Source organism: Lepidochelys olivacea, assembly GCF_965140295.1.
Source record: "Lepidochelys olivacea isolate rLepOli2 genome assembly, chromosome: 9".
Lineage (NCBI taxonomy): Eukaryota > Metazoa > Chordata > Testudines > Cheloniidae > Lepidochelys > Lepidochelys olivacea.
Window position 1 is genome coordinate 85,711,806 of NC_140419.1, and position 18,714 is coordinate 85,730,519.

Sequence of the window (18,714 nt, forward strand, 5' to 3'; positions counted from 1 at the left end):
TCCAGCGTCTCATCCACTGTAACCCCTAGGTCCTTTTCTGCAGAACTGCTGCCGAGCCATTCGGTCCCTAGTCTGTATCCGTGCATTGGATTCTTCCGTCCTAAGTGCAGGACTCTGCACTTGTCCTTGTTGAACCTCATCAGATTTCTTTTGGCCCAATCCTCCAATTTGTCTAGGTCCCTCTGTATCCTATCCCTACCCTCCAGCATATCTACCTCTCCTCCCAGTTTAGTGTCATCTGCAAATTTGCTGAGGGTGCAATCCACGCCATCCTCCAGATCGTTTGTGAAAATATTGAACAAAACCGGCCCCAGGACCGACCCTTGGGGCACTCCACTTGACACCGGCTGCCAACTAGACATGGAGCCATTGATCACTACCCGTTGAGCCCGACAATCTAGCCAACTTTCTACCCACTTTATAGTCCAATCCACCCACATAATCCAACACATTTGAAACTTGCTGCTAAGAATTTAGGCTGGAGCCTTCTCCACTAGCATCACAGTGTCAAATAGAATCACTTAGAGCAGCACAAAACCCAACAACATTTTGGTACACTTGTCAAAACTGTGGCAATGTGCAATTTTTCCAGGTTCTCTTGGTTCTCAGCTGTAACTGTCTTTGCTATATGTAGGGTGATGGTGGACTAGGCTTTCCAGGCGAAAAAGGCCTGCCAGGATTACCTGGCTCCAAGGGCCGGCGTGGGGAGAGCGGTCTTCCTGGCATTGGTTTCCCAGGTCCTAGTGGAGTTCGCGGCCCTCCAGGTGACCCAGGAATGGATGGTTTTCCAGGACAACCAGGTCTTCCAGGTCCTCCAGGTAGGCTTGTTAGGGACTTCTGTCATTTTGAAAAGCTGCAATGCCCCTAAAAACCAGCCAACCAAAGAAATATTCCACTTCATAATGGGATCCTAGTATTTTCAAAGCAGTAAACTAGATGTCTATTTTTAAATTATTTGTGGATAGTCTATAGGCAGGTCAGACCTGATCCTGCAGTCCTCACTCACCCACATAATCCTGCTGAAATCAATGAGATTACTTACAAGAGTGTGGACTACTCATGCCAGTAAGGGGTGCAGGATGGGGCTACTGACAATAGCTAATTTTATAGCTAGTAGCAAACCTAAGGTGATTTTCTGCTAGGGAAGTGGTTAAGATGAAAAAGCTTTAGATAAAGAAAGGCATAAAAATTAGAGCTACATATAATAAAATATGTGCAAGACTCAGTGACTGGGATCTTTTCATGGTAACCAAACACCGGGATCAGCTTTGACTGATTTCACTAGGTCCTGCCTATATTTAGCTGGTGGTACGTTACTAATGAGTGTGTTGCAAGTTCCACTCTGTGCCAATTTACAGAAGATATGAGTTGCTAGACCCTGGCTACAGAGCTCTTTAGCTCAAGCTGAAGAAGTTGATGCTTTTAGCTCTGGCAGTTCCCCGGTTCAGTCCCTGCTGAGTCAGCCAAAATAGCAGACATAACATGTGCAGCTTGAGAACGGTTGCAGGGCAGATGTAGTATTCGTTTGATAGAGTTGATATGACCATACAGAGCTAGGTACACTTAATGACAAGTGAAGAATCCAGTAAATCTGGGCTTTATAGGTGATATTTCAGATATGCTAGAGTCTGGAAAATGGTTTCACCACCAAACTATTGCACATAAATATTCCCTATGTCTAGATTTTAGAGCTGGCATATTAAGGGGATTTTAACAAAAGCAATATCTTTCCTTTTCCGCTGCTGCTTTTTATTCTGTTTTCCACCTTGTTCGTGTATATTTAACTTTCTGTATTTGTAATGCTTGCACTATTAGTAATACAACTAAATATATTCACAGACATAATATTTTCCCCAAAACCCTAGTCACTGCTCAAATGACATTGAACTGAATTCAGTTATTCTTCTGACTCTCAGGATGAAACCAGACATGTCTACAATGTACACAAAGGAAAATGTCTGTGAGCATGTTTGGCCTATTGGTTAAAAAAAGTTGCTTTCGATCGTGTGGGTTTTCTGACATGGTTTAACCTGTGCTCCTTTGCTTGGCTGGTATAGGTGACTGCTGCTGCGGTGAGAAGGTTGGTAAAGGAGTCTTAGACACAGAGGGAGGTGAGAGCTAGGCCTTAGTGGTTGCAAGAATAGCAATGGGAAGAGTCCCCATTCTTCAAATCATTGCACAGACACCCAGAATGGCATGTTACAAAGCACCGGTGTTGCATTTGGTTGTTGTAATGGGCTGATTTATAATGGCCAACACTGGCATCCCATTGGAACTTTCTACATATGCCTTTTCCTGACTCATGTCATGTGCTAAATGCTAAAAGCTCTGCTAACCTATAGTATGTATATATAGGTTGCTTATTAAAACATCTCTTACAAGGGCTGCTAAATCCAGATTGCATCATCAGATAACTAGAGGGAATATGCTTCATGCACTGACATTCACAGTCTCATGAATACTGGGTATCAAATAGGATGCATCATAAGTCAACACATTATGTGAGTGTTACATCAAAGCCTCGCTAACAATGAATGGCTTTTTTTGTAGAAGAGCATCTATAATCAGAGAACGTGAATGAGTGTGAATAAGTCATTAGCCAGCTCAATTTACACCTGCACAGATATTTGTGAGAAAACTGTGAGAAAACCATCTCTCTAATACTTGGAAATCATTGCATTTCTTAAAAAACACTTTTGATGTATTAAGCTTCATCTAACATTAAAGAAATCTGCTTGGTCAGAAGAAATAATTGCTGTTTACACTGCACTTATTGGAAGGTTTTATGATGAAGACCAGAGAACATTTTAAAGAAAGACATTGACCTACTGAAATTATCTTGCCAAAGGCAACATCAAGGAATTTTGCCTAAGACCGCACAAAATGCAGTTACAGTAGATCAGATTAAAATTCTCATTTAAAAAATAAATGCTGTATTAGGACCTGTTCATGCAAACCTTCTTGCATGTGCTGAATTCCTACTCAAGTGAGTAGTCACACTGATTTTCCTTGAGTTGCCTTCAACTGATATCTGTGACCAGTGGATAGAGTGTTAGAACAATACTTCTGCACAGTTAGCGAGCACTATTATGAAATTGCTCAGAAGTGCTATTGGATTACCCATTTTATGCCATTGTTGCAATTCCCAGCAGCCTCTCGCTATGTTTTCACAATTGACTTGTTCCCCTGGCCTTCGGAGGCCATTGTCTGTATTGTAAGAACATAGGACATTAAGTAGCTGGTGGGCACTAAGCCTTGGTTACTTCATTGTGCTACAAGGCCCCAGGAATATGTGAAAACCATTTCTTTAGCGTATTACCATTGCCCTTCAATTGCTCCACAAATACAATTCCCATTGTGCTTCCACTCTAGTGCTGGCTAGTTACATAAAGTATTGAATAGTGTCATTTTCTGGACATTCACTTAAGCAGGCTCTTAAAAAAATATGTTTGAATATAAAAATGTTAATTAAACTGCCCTCTCTAAGCTGGTTGATGGATTGGACATCCCCTTTTTGAAAAATGGCATTCTACACAATGCTGTGATTGTGGAGGGATTATCGGAGATGGATTTTAAAACATTCAGTGTCAGGCTCAGGAATGCAGAATGCCAGGATCTGAGCAAAGAAATCACATCTTTAAATGTTGCTACCCTCTGAACAGTTAAAGTAATCTCCTATAAATGTACCTATAGGTAGGCAGCAAACTGAACGTTAACATTCTGAAAGCTAAGAACTTGTTTCTCACATCTCTCTACCTCTGAACATAAATTAGACTGGTGAATGTTTTATTGTATTTATCTATTTTAATGCTCCTTGCTTTAAGTCTAAAATGCAGGATTTAAAGCTGAGCTGTGGTACCATCTAGAAAGAGCAGTGGTTGGTTTTAAGACAGAATCAGTATGCAAGTGTTGTTGCAAAGTTTTGTATGTGTGTTATTCAGGGGGTTAGTCACTTAGAAATTCATTCTGTTATCAACTAATGCCCCTCATCAAGGTAAAAGTAATGAACTTGAACACTGACCTTTGGTCTTCCAGTATAAAAGCAGAACATCTCCTGTTGTTTCTTCTAGTACTTGCACAGCAGTGTCAAAACACAAGTACATTAGAGCCCTAGGGGGTTTTCTTCCCCACCTCCACACACCCCTTCCCCTTTCCCCCTTCTCCCCCCCACCCCGGCTCCTGCACCTTCAGCTTCATATCTCATTAGCTGAGGTTAAGGCTGCCAGCAGCCCTGATTAACTAGAATTTGTGATTTGGGTCATTTCTCTCCTCTCCCCCGCTAGCCCCATCTTGTGATCACATGAGTCAGAATCACAAAATCATTGAATTTGGAGTTGGGGGTAGAATCTAGAGGTGGGGAGTGGAAAAGGGTTACCCAGTCTGGAACTCTCATGAGATAAGCTGCTCTCACAAGACCTTTGCGAGTTTTACTGGAATCTCTTGAGAACAGCCCACAAGGTTTTGATGCCATTGATTGAATCCTAACCCTAGCTCTGATTCAGCCCCAAACTAAATGGAATCCATACACCACCTTCTTAGCCCATCAATAAAAAAGACCTCTTATGTCATTTGATCTTTCATTTGGCCATTGCCTCATCCCCCATGGGTTCCCTATTCCTGCTGTTGATTAAAATCAGAAGAAGTGAGCCATATTGATTATCTCTGGTATAACTCTATTGTCTTCATTGGATTGACACCAGGAATGATTTTATCTCAGTGTCTTTTATTGCTAAAACTCAGAAGCCATCTGAGAATTGCCATTATTTGAAAGTGTCATTTACAAAATGAAGTCTTAAGCTCACACTATCCCACTGTCAGTAAAAGATCTAGACTTACTTTTCCTGGTCCACTCATTACGTCTGACAGCAGCAGAAATGCAGCCGAGATTGGAGTGCCTTGCCTGGTGATGCAGCCCATGTGTTGGGCTGGAATATCAGGTTGGGAGTGGGAATTGGGTGGCAAGCTCTTGCAGAATTAGTTCTAAAAAACAAGAAGCAGCTAATCCACAATTGCTGATTGGTTAATCACTGAACCTGCAGAAAAAATTGCACCAGATTTTAATGGCCCAGTATTAGTAATCAGTGGAGTAACTAGCTATTTAACTTTTTGTATAGAAAGACTCCAAAAGGGGAGGGGCAGGAATAAAGTCCCCCTTCCTCCCCCTCAAAAATATGGTCTTAACCTAACTCTAAGGATCAGTCCTGATGTGACATTAATTCAGATAAAATATATATTTTTAATCCTTTAGGATTTTGTTTTTAGGAGGTTAATTTATTCTAGGAGTTTTTAGGCCAAGCCTGCTCTAATAGTGTAGGCCCTAACCCTGCAGTCCTTTTACTTAACCAAATGCCTATTGAAGAAAGTGGGATCTATTTCTTAATATAAAGGGACCGCAGGATTGGACTCCCTAGTTAGTAATGTCAGCAGTCATGTGTTTTCAGCACTACTGTATCCATGGTGTGTCAAATTGCCAGAGTCTGACAAAGGTGAACATTGCAGACGTAAGAGATTTATCAAATAAATTTGATAGTCTGATGGCTCTGATAATGCCACTCAGACCTCATCCCACTGATAAGTTAGATACTTTCGTTTCTCATAGAAGGAACACAATGAGCTGTACAACCACTGATTCCTATTTGCTGCTCGTACACTAACAACTAAGCCGTGTGGTTACTTTTCAGACTGATAGACTATAGAAGAATCGGTAGGAGAAAAAGCAGAATTAAAAACAAATACACTCGTGCACACACAAAACTCTAGTGTAAACCTGTGGAAGGACCCAGCAGAAAGCACAAACATGGGGACAGTCAAGAAGGGCCAAGATTTTTAAAAATGAGTGCCTAAATTTTGCTTCCTACATTGATTTTTGTCATTGAATAAATTACTTGAGTTTTCAAAAGTTCTGGGCACCCACTAGCTCCCCCAGTGTAAGCTGACTCAGTACTTAGACTGTACACTCCTTGGGGCTGGGACTGTCTTTTCAATCTGTTTTTACAGTGCTAAGCACAGTGCAGCCCTGATCCTTGACTGGGGCTCTTGAGTGTTACCATAATACAAATAATAAATAGCAGTTCTTATGTTCTTGTTTTCAGTTCTCATCACCATTTTACAGGTGGGGACACAAACCCGGTCACACAGTGAGTCACAGTCAGGGCTGGGATTAGAAAATAAATTGAACTCGCAGTCTTGTGCTCTAGCCACTAGCCCACACTTCCTCTCTTTAGTTTAACGTCAGTAAACTTAGAACATCAACAACGTTAGCCATAACCGTCCCACAAGGCATTAGATTTTGTTACCCTGTGGCAGATATGAATGTGCATTACATGTAGTGATTTGCAGTGCATAGGTTCACTCATCATTGCACATAATTTAGTCTGGACATTCAATGTTCTCATCATAACCAGCTAACTACAAGGGAGCCAGGTGCAGTTTCAGCGTATTTCTTTTTCTAGGGATCACCTTGCCCTGTGTAGTTCCTGGAGGGTTTGGTGCCCCTGGGCCTCCAGGCATACCAGGACGTCCAGGTATGGAGATTGACTTTTAAATACTCTATGTAATACACTGGCTTATTGTTTGTGATGAGTCTCCCTCCAGTGAGGAGATATCCTGCTGCTTAATCACAGTTAAATAATAGTTACTCCTGTAGCTCAGGTGGGTGGGGCTTGTGTTTGCTTCCTGGAAGTGCTGGGTTTGATTCCTACTGACAGTTGTGCTGTCTATATATATATGTGTGCAGCTCCTATTCAGAATTGTGGAAGTCATTGTTAATGAGGGGTGTAGAGAACTTTTGCCCTTCCATGCAGCTCCTCCAGACAAAACACTTGTCCCTCTGTGTTTATTCAGTTGATGAGATGAACACAGTCTTGGGGTGGCATTGACTAGTTTAAATTAGTACGGTAGTTGGGCATTTTGTGGTTAGCTTTGCATGAAATATCTAATCCCACCTCACAAGAATATGCTTGTGTCTCCCATCCTGAATTGAATTTTTTTAATCCTCAGGTCCCAAGGGCAGACCGGGGTTTCCAGGCATTCCAGGTCAACCTGGATTACGTGGATCAAAAGGACAACCAGGTATTCCAGGATCAATGGCATTGCCAGGAGCACCGGGTAAGAAAGGAGTTAGTTATGGAACTTTAGATTGTCTGTTTAATGTACCATATTTTATCAGTGGGGCTCTCAAACTCTTTACCCGTCCTCTTCTATTCATGAGCACCCAGACCGCTCCCCATCCTAGTGATAATCGTTGTTATTTTAGAGCCATTGCTACATGGGAAAATAATATTGGAGAAGTATTGAATGTGTTTTTAGCTGCCTTTCATATTTTATGAGGAGAGATTAATAAGACTGGGGCTTTTCAGTTTGGAAAAGAGATGACGCGGGGGGAGATATGATGGAGGTCTATAAAATCATGACTGGCGTGGAGAAAGTAAATAAGGAAGTGTTCTTTACTCCTTCTCATAACACAAAAACTAGGGTCACCAAATGAAATTAATAGGCAGCAGGTTTAAAACAAACAAAAGGAAGTGTTTCTTCACACAATGCACAGTCAACCTGTGGAACTCTTTGCCAGAGGATGTTGTGAAGGCCAAGACTATAACAGGGTTCAAAAAAGAACTAGATAAATTCATGGAGGATAGGTACATCAATGGCTATTAGCCAGGATGGGCAGGGATGGTGTCCCTAGCCTCTGTTTGCCAGAAGCTGGGAATGGGTGATGGGGTGGATCACTTGTTGATTACCTGTTCTGTTCATTCCCTCTGAAGTACCTGGCATTGGCCACTGTCAGAAGACATGATACTGGGCTAGATGGACCTTTGGTCTGACCAAGTATTGCTGTTCTTATGTTCTTAATGTGATGTAGCAGCTACGACTAAGGAGGAGAGCCAGCAACCATGTGACCATTGAGCCCAAGTGTTCTATGGGATACAGTTTGGAAACCACTGATTTTTAGTGTAAAATGGGTGTGGCATCTGCATGGCTACCCCAGTCACTTGGTGGTGTGGCTATGGGTGTGATAATCAGCATATAACATTTGAAACGCTTTTTACGTTCTGTGATTTTTGTGATGTTTGTAGTCAAACATACAGAGTAATACGCCATGCAGAACAGCAGAAAAAGGAGGGAGGATTTTTAAAGTGTGTTTTCCTTCTGTCTGTTTGTCCCTGAGGACACCTGGCCTAAATGAAGAAATCATTGCAGAGGCATTGCTGACCTTAATTCCCTCTAAGTTGCGCGGCCGCACACTGCGTATTAAACCCCATGCAGGGGCTCAGGGCTGCAATGGGGAGAGATGCCTCTTCCCCAGCATGGACCTGCCGTGCTAGGGAGAGATGCCTCTCCCCACCGGCCCCAGCATGGACCTGCCGTGCTAGGGAGAGGTGCCTCTCCCCGCCGGCCCCAGCATGGACCTGCCGTGCTAGGGAGAGGTGCCTCTCCCCGCCGGCCCCAGCATGGACCTGCCGTGCTAGGGAGAGGTGCTTCTCCCCGCCGGCCCCAGCATGGACCTGCCGTGCTAGGGAGAGGTGCCTCTCCCCGCCGGCCCCAGCACGGATTTGCCGTGGCCGGGGGAGAGGCACCTTTCCTCCCCCCAGCCCAGGTGCTGCTGCAGGGAGAGAGATCTGGGGGAAGTCCTCTTTCCCCTCCATAACCCCAAACCACTCATCCTTGGCCCCACCCCAGAGCCCGCACCACCCCTTGCACTCCAATCCTCTGCCCCATCCTTGAGTCTCCCTCCCACATTCTGAACCCCTCGATTCCACCCCCAGCACATGAATTTTGTTATGTGCACCAATACCATGATATTGGTGCACATAACAAAATTAATTCCATACATGGGTGGGAAAAATTAGAGTGAACACTGTTGCTGACATGAAAATGCTCAGTTGTTTTGTCCTTGCAGCAGTTTAGCAACACTCTTGATGGTGTCCTTTCAGCACTTCCGCACACCATGCTTTCCAACCTTTGTTGTACCAGTGTGTTCTAGGACTCCTGAATCATCTACCCCATCGTGCCAAATGCTCTCCTTGGGAACGCTAGGGCTTTTGGGTGATAGCCACACATGAGGCACTAGGATAGAGTGTAGGATAGAGTGAGATGGACTTGGTGAACAAGTGCAGCTGCAACATTTGTGACTTGCCCTTACTAGTGAGACACAGTTTACAGACTCTGATGGTTGTAGTCAGACTGAAAGTAATGCCTTTGTTGTAGGCAATACATCCATCTGGTAAAACCAGTACTTGTAAAGCAGTAGAGATCGCTAGTGTGTGTGCATTTATAACTTCAAAATGCTCTAAAATCTTCATTTCGTTTAAGATGAAAAGAACTTGTTTAGAAAACCAAAGGTCTTCCATTTAGTTTCCCTTCTTTTTGTCCTTTTCCACCCCTTTATTAAACATTCAAAACCAAAAAATATTTCTGTTTTCAAAACTAATTTTTTCTGTATGAAACAAAAAAGTGCATTTGTTAGACATTTTAATTCATATGGATATTGTTTCCCTCCTGCTGTGTATTTTCTGCTGTGTATTATTGGCTGGATTTTTCTTTAAGGCTTTCCTGGGCCTCGTGGAGATCAGGGACCACAAGGGCTTCCAGGACTTGATGGAACAGATGGTTTCCCTGGAAAGATGGGAACTCCTGGCTTGTCAGGGGCAAAAGGAGCTCCTGGTGAAGTGTTTGGTGCTGAAAGAGGAGCCCTGGGTGAGCGTGGCAGACTTGGATTCCCAGGAGATAAAGGACTTGTTGGAGAACCTGGATTTCCTGGACAGAAGGGTGAGCACCCTTGCTGCTGGTTTTCTGGAATCTGGAGCTGTTTATCTTTCAGAAAAAATGTTACTTTCTAGTATCTTTTTGAGGCCAGTTCATCAGTTCCTCTGAGCTGTTTGTAGTTCCATATTTACTAAGTTTCTCTGAGCATCTAGTGTAATTCTGAGATGATTTATACAAGTTTTAAAAGCAGGTAACTTTATTCTCACCTGTGAAGTAACATCCCACCTCTCACTCTCAGGTGTTGATGGAAGGCCTGGCTTACCGGGTTTTAAAGGTGAACGGGGTAATCCAGGGCTCCCAGGTATTGATGGATTGCGAGGACCTCCTGGTCCTGGAGGTCCATTTGGCATTAAAGGAGAACCAGGTCCCAGGGGAGCAGTTGGCTTCTCAGGATCACCAGGTATGTAGTGTCTCCAATGAGGCTGAGTGGCTTAACCAAACACCAGGATGTTAAATAAGATTTAGAATAGATTTGCTGTTTGCTAGGAGTTAACCTGAGGTTGCTACCCAGTGGGGCTGGATGTGTGTATCTGATCACAGAATTTGGGCCTCGGGCTCCTCACAGCCAGAAATGATGTTATTGTGCTGTAAGCCATCAGAGGAGAAGATAGAATGAAGTATCTTAAAAATACCAGTTTTTAAATTACTTTATTATTGCATATTTGCTGGATGAATGATGAATCTCAATGTTCATGCTTTAATTTCAAATACATAACAAATTGTTAGAAAAGTGACCCTTGTCAGAGGGCAAAATCCTATTAACTGGATGGGCTGAAAATTGCTGGGCTTCTTGGCACAACTATACGTATCTTCTTCATCCCCTGAGACAGTGGAAGACCATATTGATTCCCCCTCCCTTCATGGGCCCAAGGGACTCTGAGTAGAATAGTGGCTTTTGAGTTGCGCTACACAGGGTCTTTCCTGGTAGCACAATATGCAACATTATGACAATCAAGCAAAGGAGAGACCAGATGTTTAGTAGAACATAATGGTCTGTGAGAACATCTGTCTCTTACACAGTGGTTTGCAGAACGACAAAGCTGGAGAACTATTTGAGGAGAGAAATAAACTAAAGTTATACCCCAAATAAAAAAAAAGTAACAGGACCAAAAAAATGCCACAATGGCAAACAGAGTAAAAGAAGGTGATTAGAGGCAAAAAAATCCTTTAAAAATTAAAAGTCAAATTCTACTAAGGAAAATAGAAAAGAGTATAAACTCTGGTAAGTCAAATGTAAAAGTATAATTAGACAGTCCAGAGAAGACTTGGAAGAGCAAATAGCAAAAGACACAAAAACTAACAGGAAATGTTTTTTAAGTATATCAGAAGCAGGAAGCCTGCCAAACAATCAGGAGACAATCAAGGTGCTAAAGGAGCATGTAAGAAAGAGAAGGCTGTTGCAGAGAAGCTATATGAATTCTTTTGCATAGGTCTTCACTGCAGAGGATGTGGGGGAAATCCTCACACCTGAGCCATTCTTTTTAGTTGAAAGATCTGAAGAACTGTATCAGAGTGAGGCATCAGTAGAGGTGGTTTTGGAAAAATTGATCAGTTTAACTGTAATAGGTCACCAGGATCAGATGGTATTTACCCAAGAGTTCTGAAGGAACTCAAATATGAAATTGCAGAACTACTAACTGTGGTACGTAACCTATCGTGTAAATTAGACTCTGTACCAGATGACTAGAGGATAGCTAATGAAATGCCTGTTTTTAAAAAAGTCTCCGTAGGTGACCCAGGCAATTACAGGCCATTAAGCCTAACTTCAGTACCAGACAAATTGATTAAAACTATAGTAAAGAACAGAATTACCAAACACACAGATGAACACAATATGTTGAGGAAGAGTGAACACGACTTTTGTAAAGGGAAATCATGCCTTACCAATGTATTAGAATTTTTTGAGGGTGTCAGAGAGCATGAGAACAAGGGGGATCCAGTGGATATAGTATTCTTGATCTTCCCCAAAACCTTTGGCAGGGTCCCTCACCAAAGGCTCTTAAGAAAAGTAAGCAGTCATGGGATAAGAGGGAAGTTCCTTTCACGTATCAGTAACTGGTTAAAAGATAGGAAACAAAGGCTAGGGATAAATTTATCAGTTTTCACAGTGAAAAGTGGTAAGTAGCGGGATCCCTAAGGATCTGTGCTGGGACCTGTGCTGTATAATATATGCATAAATGATCTGGAAAAGGGGTAAACAGTAAGGTGTCAAAATTTGTAGATGATACAAAATTGATCAAGATAGTTAAGTGCAAATCTGACTACGAAGAGGTACAAAGGGTGACTGGGCATCAAAATGGCACATGAAATTCAGTGTTGTTAAGTGCAAAGTAATGGATAATGGAAAATATAATCCCAACTATACATACAAAATGGCAGGTTTCAGAGTAGCAGCCGTGTTAGTCTGTATCCGCAAAAAGAACAGGAGTACAAAATGGTGGGATCTAAATTAGCTGCTACCACTCAAGTCATAGTGGAGAGTTCTCTGAAAATAACTGCTGTGTGTTCAGTGTCAGTCAAAAAAACTAACAGAATGTTAGGAACCATTAGGAAAGATGATAAAACAGAAAATATAATAATGCCACTATATAAATCCATGGTATCCCCACACCTGGAATCCTGTGTGCAGTTTAGGTTGCCCCATCTCAAAAATAGTATATTAGAATTGGAAAAAGTGCAGAGGGCAACAAAAAGGATTAGGGGCATGGAACAGCTTCCAAATGAGTAGAGATTAAAAAGACAGGAACTGTTAATTTTAGAAAAGAGACTACCAAAGGCAGGTTATGATAGAGATCTATGAAAGCGTGCCTGGTGTGGAGAAAGTGAATATTTACCCTTTCACATAACACAAGAACTAGGGGTCACGCAAAGAAATAGGCAGCAGGTTTAAAACAAAAGGACGTACTTCTTCACACAACACACAGTCAGCCTCTGTAACTCGTTGCCAGGGGAAGATGTGAAGGCCAAAAGTATAACTGGCTTTAAAAAAGAATTAGATCTGTTCATGGAGGATAGGTCTGAAGCATCTGACAACTGGCCATTGTCAGAAGACAGGATACTGGGCTAGATGGACCCTTGGTCTGACCTAGTATGCCCATTCTTGTGTTCTTAAACACTAATCTCAGAGTTGCCTCTGAGATTAGCATTATAAAGTGGACACCAAAAAGTATTGTTTTTTAAGTTGGGGGAGGCTTTTTCTTCTGTATAGTTTTATATTCTTGGTAGTTTGCATGACGACTCCCCTGCCTTTAATTAATTTTTTAAACCCACTAATTGGTGGATGATAAACTTTAAGTGACTAAGGTTTTGCTGCAGTATTCTTTCTGAGTCATTAATTTCTTTAGTGCCCTTGTGCTTTCTGTTCACGTATTTCTGTTTTTCCTTCACCATTTTTCTATTCCGTTTACCATCAACTCTCCATTTTTGATGTCACACTGTTTGGTTATGTGTTCTTCACATAGGCTGTCAAGGTGAGAAAATCCACTGTAGTATAAAAGGTCATGAACTAACTACCTAGCTTTTAAAATGCTACAAGAATTGCTTTGACTATAGGTTGCACCCCTTATTTTAACCGTACCAGAGAGCAAAGAATCATTGCACCGAGTATGCTCAGATGGTAACAAAGAACAAAGGCCATGGGGAAAAATCTTTAATATTCTTAGACTTCAAGCACACGTTGTCTTTCTCTTCTTTAATTAAGCAGATATTGCATTTTATGTTTAAAAAAACAGGTTGTAGCTTTAAATGCTAAAATCCAGGGTTCTGCAAAGCTCACCCATCTGATATTTCCGCTTTATGTGCCGTTTCTCAGAAGCTACCTGATTTTTTTTCTTTTTAACGCTGTAGCTGAGCATTCCCTTTTTCAATGGTTTAGGCCTTTACCTTGTTTGTTTTTTTCTGAAATAAATGTTTTCCAAGGTGCAGCCAGAAACATTCTGACATATGCAGAGACTGAATTGTGCACAAATGTTTCAACAACGTTAATCCTGGAGATGCTTTTATCGTAACACATTCAGCAGCCTATTCCTTTAACTACTAACTGATCTAACTTTTAAGAAGTAGCACCTTAATAGCAGAATGAACAGGCCACTCTTCAGTTGACCCCTTTGGTTGACCCAGGTGATGTGGAAGTTAGCATTATTGATGCTCCTTATTCCATGTTCTGGTTTTCTGCCTTGAAGTTAAAAGGTGAGACCTGCTGCTGCTCTGCACTTTAATGGCTGACAAAGTGGGGGAGGAGAATAATTCAAAAAGTCTCCCTGTTACTGGTTTTGAAGTGACGTAGGCAGGTCTCTGATTGCTGGATGACTAATGTTTTTGCCTATCTAAACACTCTGCCTGCTAGAAGGCTGCATGTGCCATCATTTTGAGGTCCAGCTCTCATATTAAAAGCAATGCTACATTTAAAGAACGTGCAGAACAGTTCACCAAACTGTCCAGAAGCTTATATGACAAAAGCTATTGAGTTTGCTTGTATTGATTCAGGACTTCCTGGAGTCAAAGGACCAACTGGTGATGCAGGTCCACCAGGCCCTGCTGGTATGAAAGGCTTCCCAGGTCTAGAAGGTTTTCCAGGATCACCTGGGGACAGAGGATTCCCAGGGTCACCTGGGCCTTTGGGTAAAGATGGACGTCCAGGTTTCTTTGGAGCAAAAGGTAAGTGTATAAATTAGGAAATGGTCATATGGGGCTGGATTCAGATGCACAGCTAAAGTAACACGAATGATGATTTTAGACCCGACTTGTTGGGAGAGATGGAAAGTTACAGGGAACCTGTGTTCAGATGCATTAATTTCACTGCTAGATTGCTGATGTGACTGCAGATTGGGTTAGTAATTAAAAGCTGCATTGGACCCTGCCAAAGGATATATCGGTTCAGTTCCTAGGGTCCACCACACAGAAACCACTATCCAAGTTGGGGTCATTGTTAGCAAAGGGCATCTATAATAGCATTTAATATTCACATTGAAGAAGTTAACCCTTCTGAAGTGATTTTTTACTTAATGTGTAAAGTATACTGAGGTAAGTTGATACAACAGAAATATCAGAAATAGATAATGGAGAAATGATTTCAGGAATACCAATGTGTTGCATGTTGTATCACCATTTGTCTTCAAAGATAAAAATTATTTAAGGTGCCAGTCACCCAGTACTTTTTTTTAATCTGATCACAGCCTAATGGGAGAGTGGCACGTTCTTGACTGTCTCTGTCATTCTCTCTGGGGAGACAGGTGACCCCTTGGTGGGGAAGACAGAGCTACATTGGGGATGGATGTGGTGAGATTTTCCCTCACTCAGTAGGAAGCAGTGTCTTAGGTGAGCAGTCAGACATTGTAATTCCACATGGGAGCCCCAGATCTGGCCAAGAGATGATCCTGAGTCCATATGGATAGAATCAGAAAAGTCAGTGTGGGATTGTGAGTGGGGGAAATTATAGGTGGTGAGAGAACGAAGAGTTTGGGAAACGTCGTACGGAAGAGAAAACGAAGCACAAACTGGCAGGGAAGTAAAACTTAAAACAGCCATTTAGAGTCGACACTGCTATAGGTTCTTCTTCGAGTGATTGCTCATGTCTATTCCACAATAGGTGTGCGTGCTCGCCACGTTCACTGGTGTCGGAAGTTTTTCCCCTAGCAGTACCCGTAGGGGGGGAGCGCCCCCTGCAGCCCCTGGAGTGGTGCCTGCCTGGCACGGTATAAGGGGAGCTGCACGCTCCCACACCCTCAGTTCCTTCTTGCCACCAGTGAAGGTGCGACGGAACTACTCTGTTCCAGCTTTGCCGTAGCTCGATCCCCAGTTCTGTTCGTTTGTTCAGTGTTAGTACCTGTAGTTAGTTAGCGGGTTAGTCAGTCAACGAGCCCGGGCCGGGGCATGCCCTGCGCCCTGGGGTTTAAGTCGTGTGGCTCTTGTAGGTGTTCTATGCCGAGAAATGACCTGCACGCAGACTGTTTGCGCTGTTTGGGAGAAACCCATGTCAGCGAAAGGTGCAAGATTTGCAAGTCGTTTAAGCCTCGGACCAAAAGAGAAAGGGACATTAGGCTCCAGGCCATCCTGATGGCATTGGCGCTGACCCCGACTCCAGCACGCTGCTCCAAACCGGTATCCGGCACCACGGCATCGGTATGTGGCAACCCTCCAGTTTCATCAACCATTCGGCACCGCTCCCCATTCATGGGGCATGCCAAGAGGGCCAGGAAGACTCCTTCTTCTCAGCGGCACCGAGGAAAATCTGGGACAGAGGCTAGACCCATGTCCAGCAGTTCTCGCTCCCCACCGGGCCCCAGGCCTCTGATTCATGTTGAGTGGAGTAGCCTGGCCCCTTCGGAACAGGCCTCTTCGGGTGTCTGGATGCCTTCCACACCTGAAGCCCTCCAGGCGGCCTGGGATGTTATGTCCATGCCGGTGCCAGGAGCGCCGCCAATGTCCGCCTCACAGTCCAGAGGCAAGCCACCGCTGGGATCTCCGCAGTCACCTCCGGCTCGGTCTCGGTCAAGGAAACGTTCCTGACGCCATTCACCACCCAGCGACTGCTCGGCGCAGAGTCCGGTGGATCGCCCTCGACGCCGACCAGACTGTCTGGCTGGGTTCCGGCTGGCCAGGACTCTAGGCACCGCTCGTCCTCAAGGAGTGATTATTGATGGGACCACGGCAGGCGCCGCCAACAGTCCTCGTCTCGGAGGGGATATCGCAGCTGGTCACGGCATGGTCGTCGACGCCATTCCCACTCAGACTCCCGCTCCAAGTCTCCGCCAAGACATTGCAGCCCTGGGTGTCAATCGCCAGCATCTCGCGTCTCGCCATCGCGGGTCCGCCCATCGAGGCCATTCGTGGAGCAGCTGCTACCCTCGGTACTGGTTCTCCATGTCGAGATCGCGGTCCCGTGGCTGATGTCGATCCCGGCTCCGCCGTTCCTCCTGGGCCAGAGGCAACAGCAGACCGTACGCCAGCTCGGCCTCCATTCGTAGCCGTGCTTCGATGGGCCAGGCCAGCCAAGCCGAACAGCCGGCCCTGCTGGTGCCACAGCAGGTGCAGTGGCACCGAGCGTCATGGCTGGCCCAATGGTACCAGTGGGCACCGTGGCCTCCAGCGCAGGCCCCGGTGGGGGCTCGCTCAGTGGCCGGAGCTTTGGAAGCACCATCGGCCTCCCTCTCCGGACCCCCTTGGAAGGAGTCGGTGGGACGCGCATCCTCGGCACCGTTCCTGGAGTCCAACCAGGTGGTGGACCCTCCGGTGCCGGCCGATACCCAGAGCACCGCACCGGCCTCCTCGCCCTACCTGGAGGAGGCAGTAGTGGCTCCGCCCCACAGGAGGACTTCAGGGCCCATCAAGAACTCTTAAAGAGGGTGGCAGCATGTCTCCACCTCCAGGGCCCTCAGACTCCCTGTTTAACATGCTTTCCTTGTTGACACCGGGTAGGGTGGCCTTGCCTCTCCGTGAAGGGGTGGCTAAAATTTCAAATGCCCTGTGGCAGACACCAGCTCCTTTGGCCCCTATCTCGAAGAAGGCAGAACGCAAGTACTTTGTACCCACCAAAGGGCATGAGTACTTGTATACCTACCCAGCGCCCAACTCCCTGGTGGTCAAGTCGGTCAACCACAGGGAACGGCAGGGTCAACCAGCCCCAACCCCAAAGAATAAAGACTCTCGGAGACTGGACTCTTTCGGAAGGAAAATTTATTCGTCTTCGAGCTTCCCGTTGCGAGTGGCAAATCATCAGGCTCTCCTGAGCCGGTACGAATTCAGTCTGTGGGGCTCCCTGCTCAAGTTTGAGGACTCCCTCCAAGAGCACGATAGAAAGCAGTTCAAGGCGCTAGTGGAGGAGGGGGCAGCAGCCGCTAGGGCATCCCTACAGGCAGCCTCGGATGTTGCAGATACGGCCACATGATCCATGGCCTCCACGGTGTCCATGAGATGGGCGTCATGGCTCCTGCTCTCTGGGCTTTCCAGTGAGGCATAGTCCTCCTTGCAGGATCTCCCATTTGATGGGAAAGCCCTGTTTGCGGAGGAGACAGATACAAGGCTGCATGGCATGAAAGACTCCTGCATGACTCTCCAGACTCTGGGCCTATATGTACCGACTCTGGGAAGACCTACGTTCAAGCCACAGCAGGCTTCCGCCCAGGCCGCCCTCCCGAAGTATGAGGCCACACACAAGAAGCAGCAGGACTATAAGAGATGCCCTCAGAGGCAGTCTCAGCTGGCCCCCCAGCCTGGCTCCTCTAAAGGCAAGCAGGCGGGGGAAAGGCACTTTTGATGGGCCACTCGGGGTCACCCCGCCCGTCCTCATCAGGGATCCAGCCTCAAGTAAAGCTCCCCTTCTCCAAATGGTTGCGTGCTTTCCTCCCAGGATGGTCGCGGCTAACCTCAGACCGATGGGTCCTCAACACCGTCTCCCGTGGTTACACCCTCCAGTTTACTTCCTCCCTGCCCAACCACCCTCCACCCCGGTCCCTATTGGAGGACCCCTCACATGAGGCGCTGCTCGAGCAGGAGGTGGGGCAGCTCCTAGGACTAGGAGCAGCAGAGGCGTTCATGGGCATGGGGTATTACTCCTGATACTTCCTTATCCCGAAGGCCAAAGGGGGCTCAGACCCATCCTGGACCTGCAAGGTCTGAACCAGAACATGGTGAAACTCAAGTTCCCCATGGTTTCCCTGGCCTCCATCATCCCTCCCTGGATCCCGGGGACTGGTATGCTGCCCTCGATCTGCAAGACACATACTTCCACATCCACATATTTGAGGGGCACAGGCGCGTCCTCCATTTTGTGGTGGGACAGAATCATTACCAATTCACTGTCCTCCCATTTGGTCTGTCCACTGCCCCCAGGGTATTTACAAAATGCATGACGGTGGTAGCAGCCTACCTCAGACGGCGCAGGGTGGGGTCCAGATTTTTCCCTCTCTGGACGATTGGCTGGTCAAGGGCACCTCCCGGTTGCAGGTGCGG

General features: G+C 45.3%; 1 protein-coding gene across 4 annotated transcripts in view; it reads left to right on the plus strand.

The window, feature by feature from the left end:
- The window catches only part of COL4A6 (collagen type IV alpha 6 chain), a 191,391-nt gene that overhangs the window by 152,283 nt on the left and 20,394 nt on the right, over nucleotides 1-18,714 (plus strand). For 3 of the 4 annotated variants that reach the window (XM_084638926.1, XM_084638927.1, XM_084638925.1), the window contains exons 24-30: nucleotides 635-818; nucleotides 2,058-2,111; nucleotides 6,453-6,524; nucleotides 7,000-7,107; nucleotides 9,547-9,768; nucleotides 10,004-10,165; nucleotides 14,251-14,421. In XM_084638926.1, coding sequence (XP_084495052.1) covers nucleotides 635-818; nucleotides 2,058-2,111; nucleotides 6,453-6,524; nucleotides 7,000-7,107; nucleotides 9,547-9,768; nucleotides 10,004-10,165; nucleotides 14,251-14,421 — 973 coding nt within the window. The remainder of the gene's footprint in view (nucleotides 1-634; nucleotides 819-2,057; nucleotides 2,112-6,452; nucleotides 6,525-6,999; nucleotides 7,108-9,546; nucleotides 9,769-10,003; nucleotides 10,166-14,250; nucleotides 14,422-18,714) is intronic. The other variant, XM_084638928.1, reaches the window with a different exon arrangement.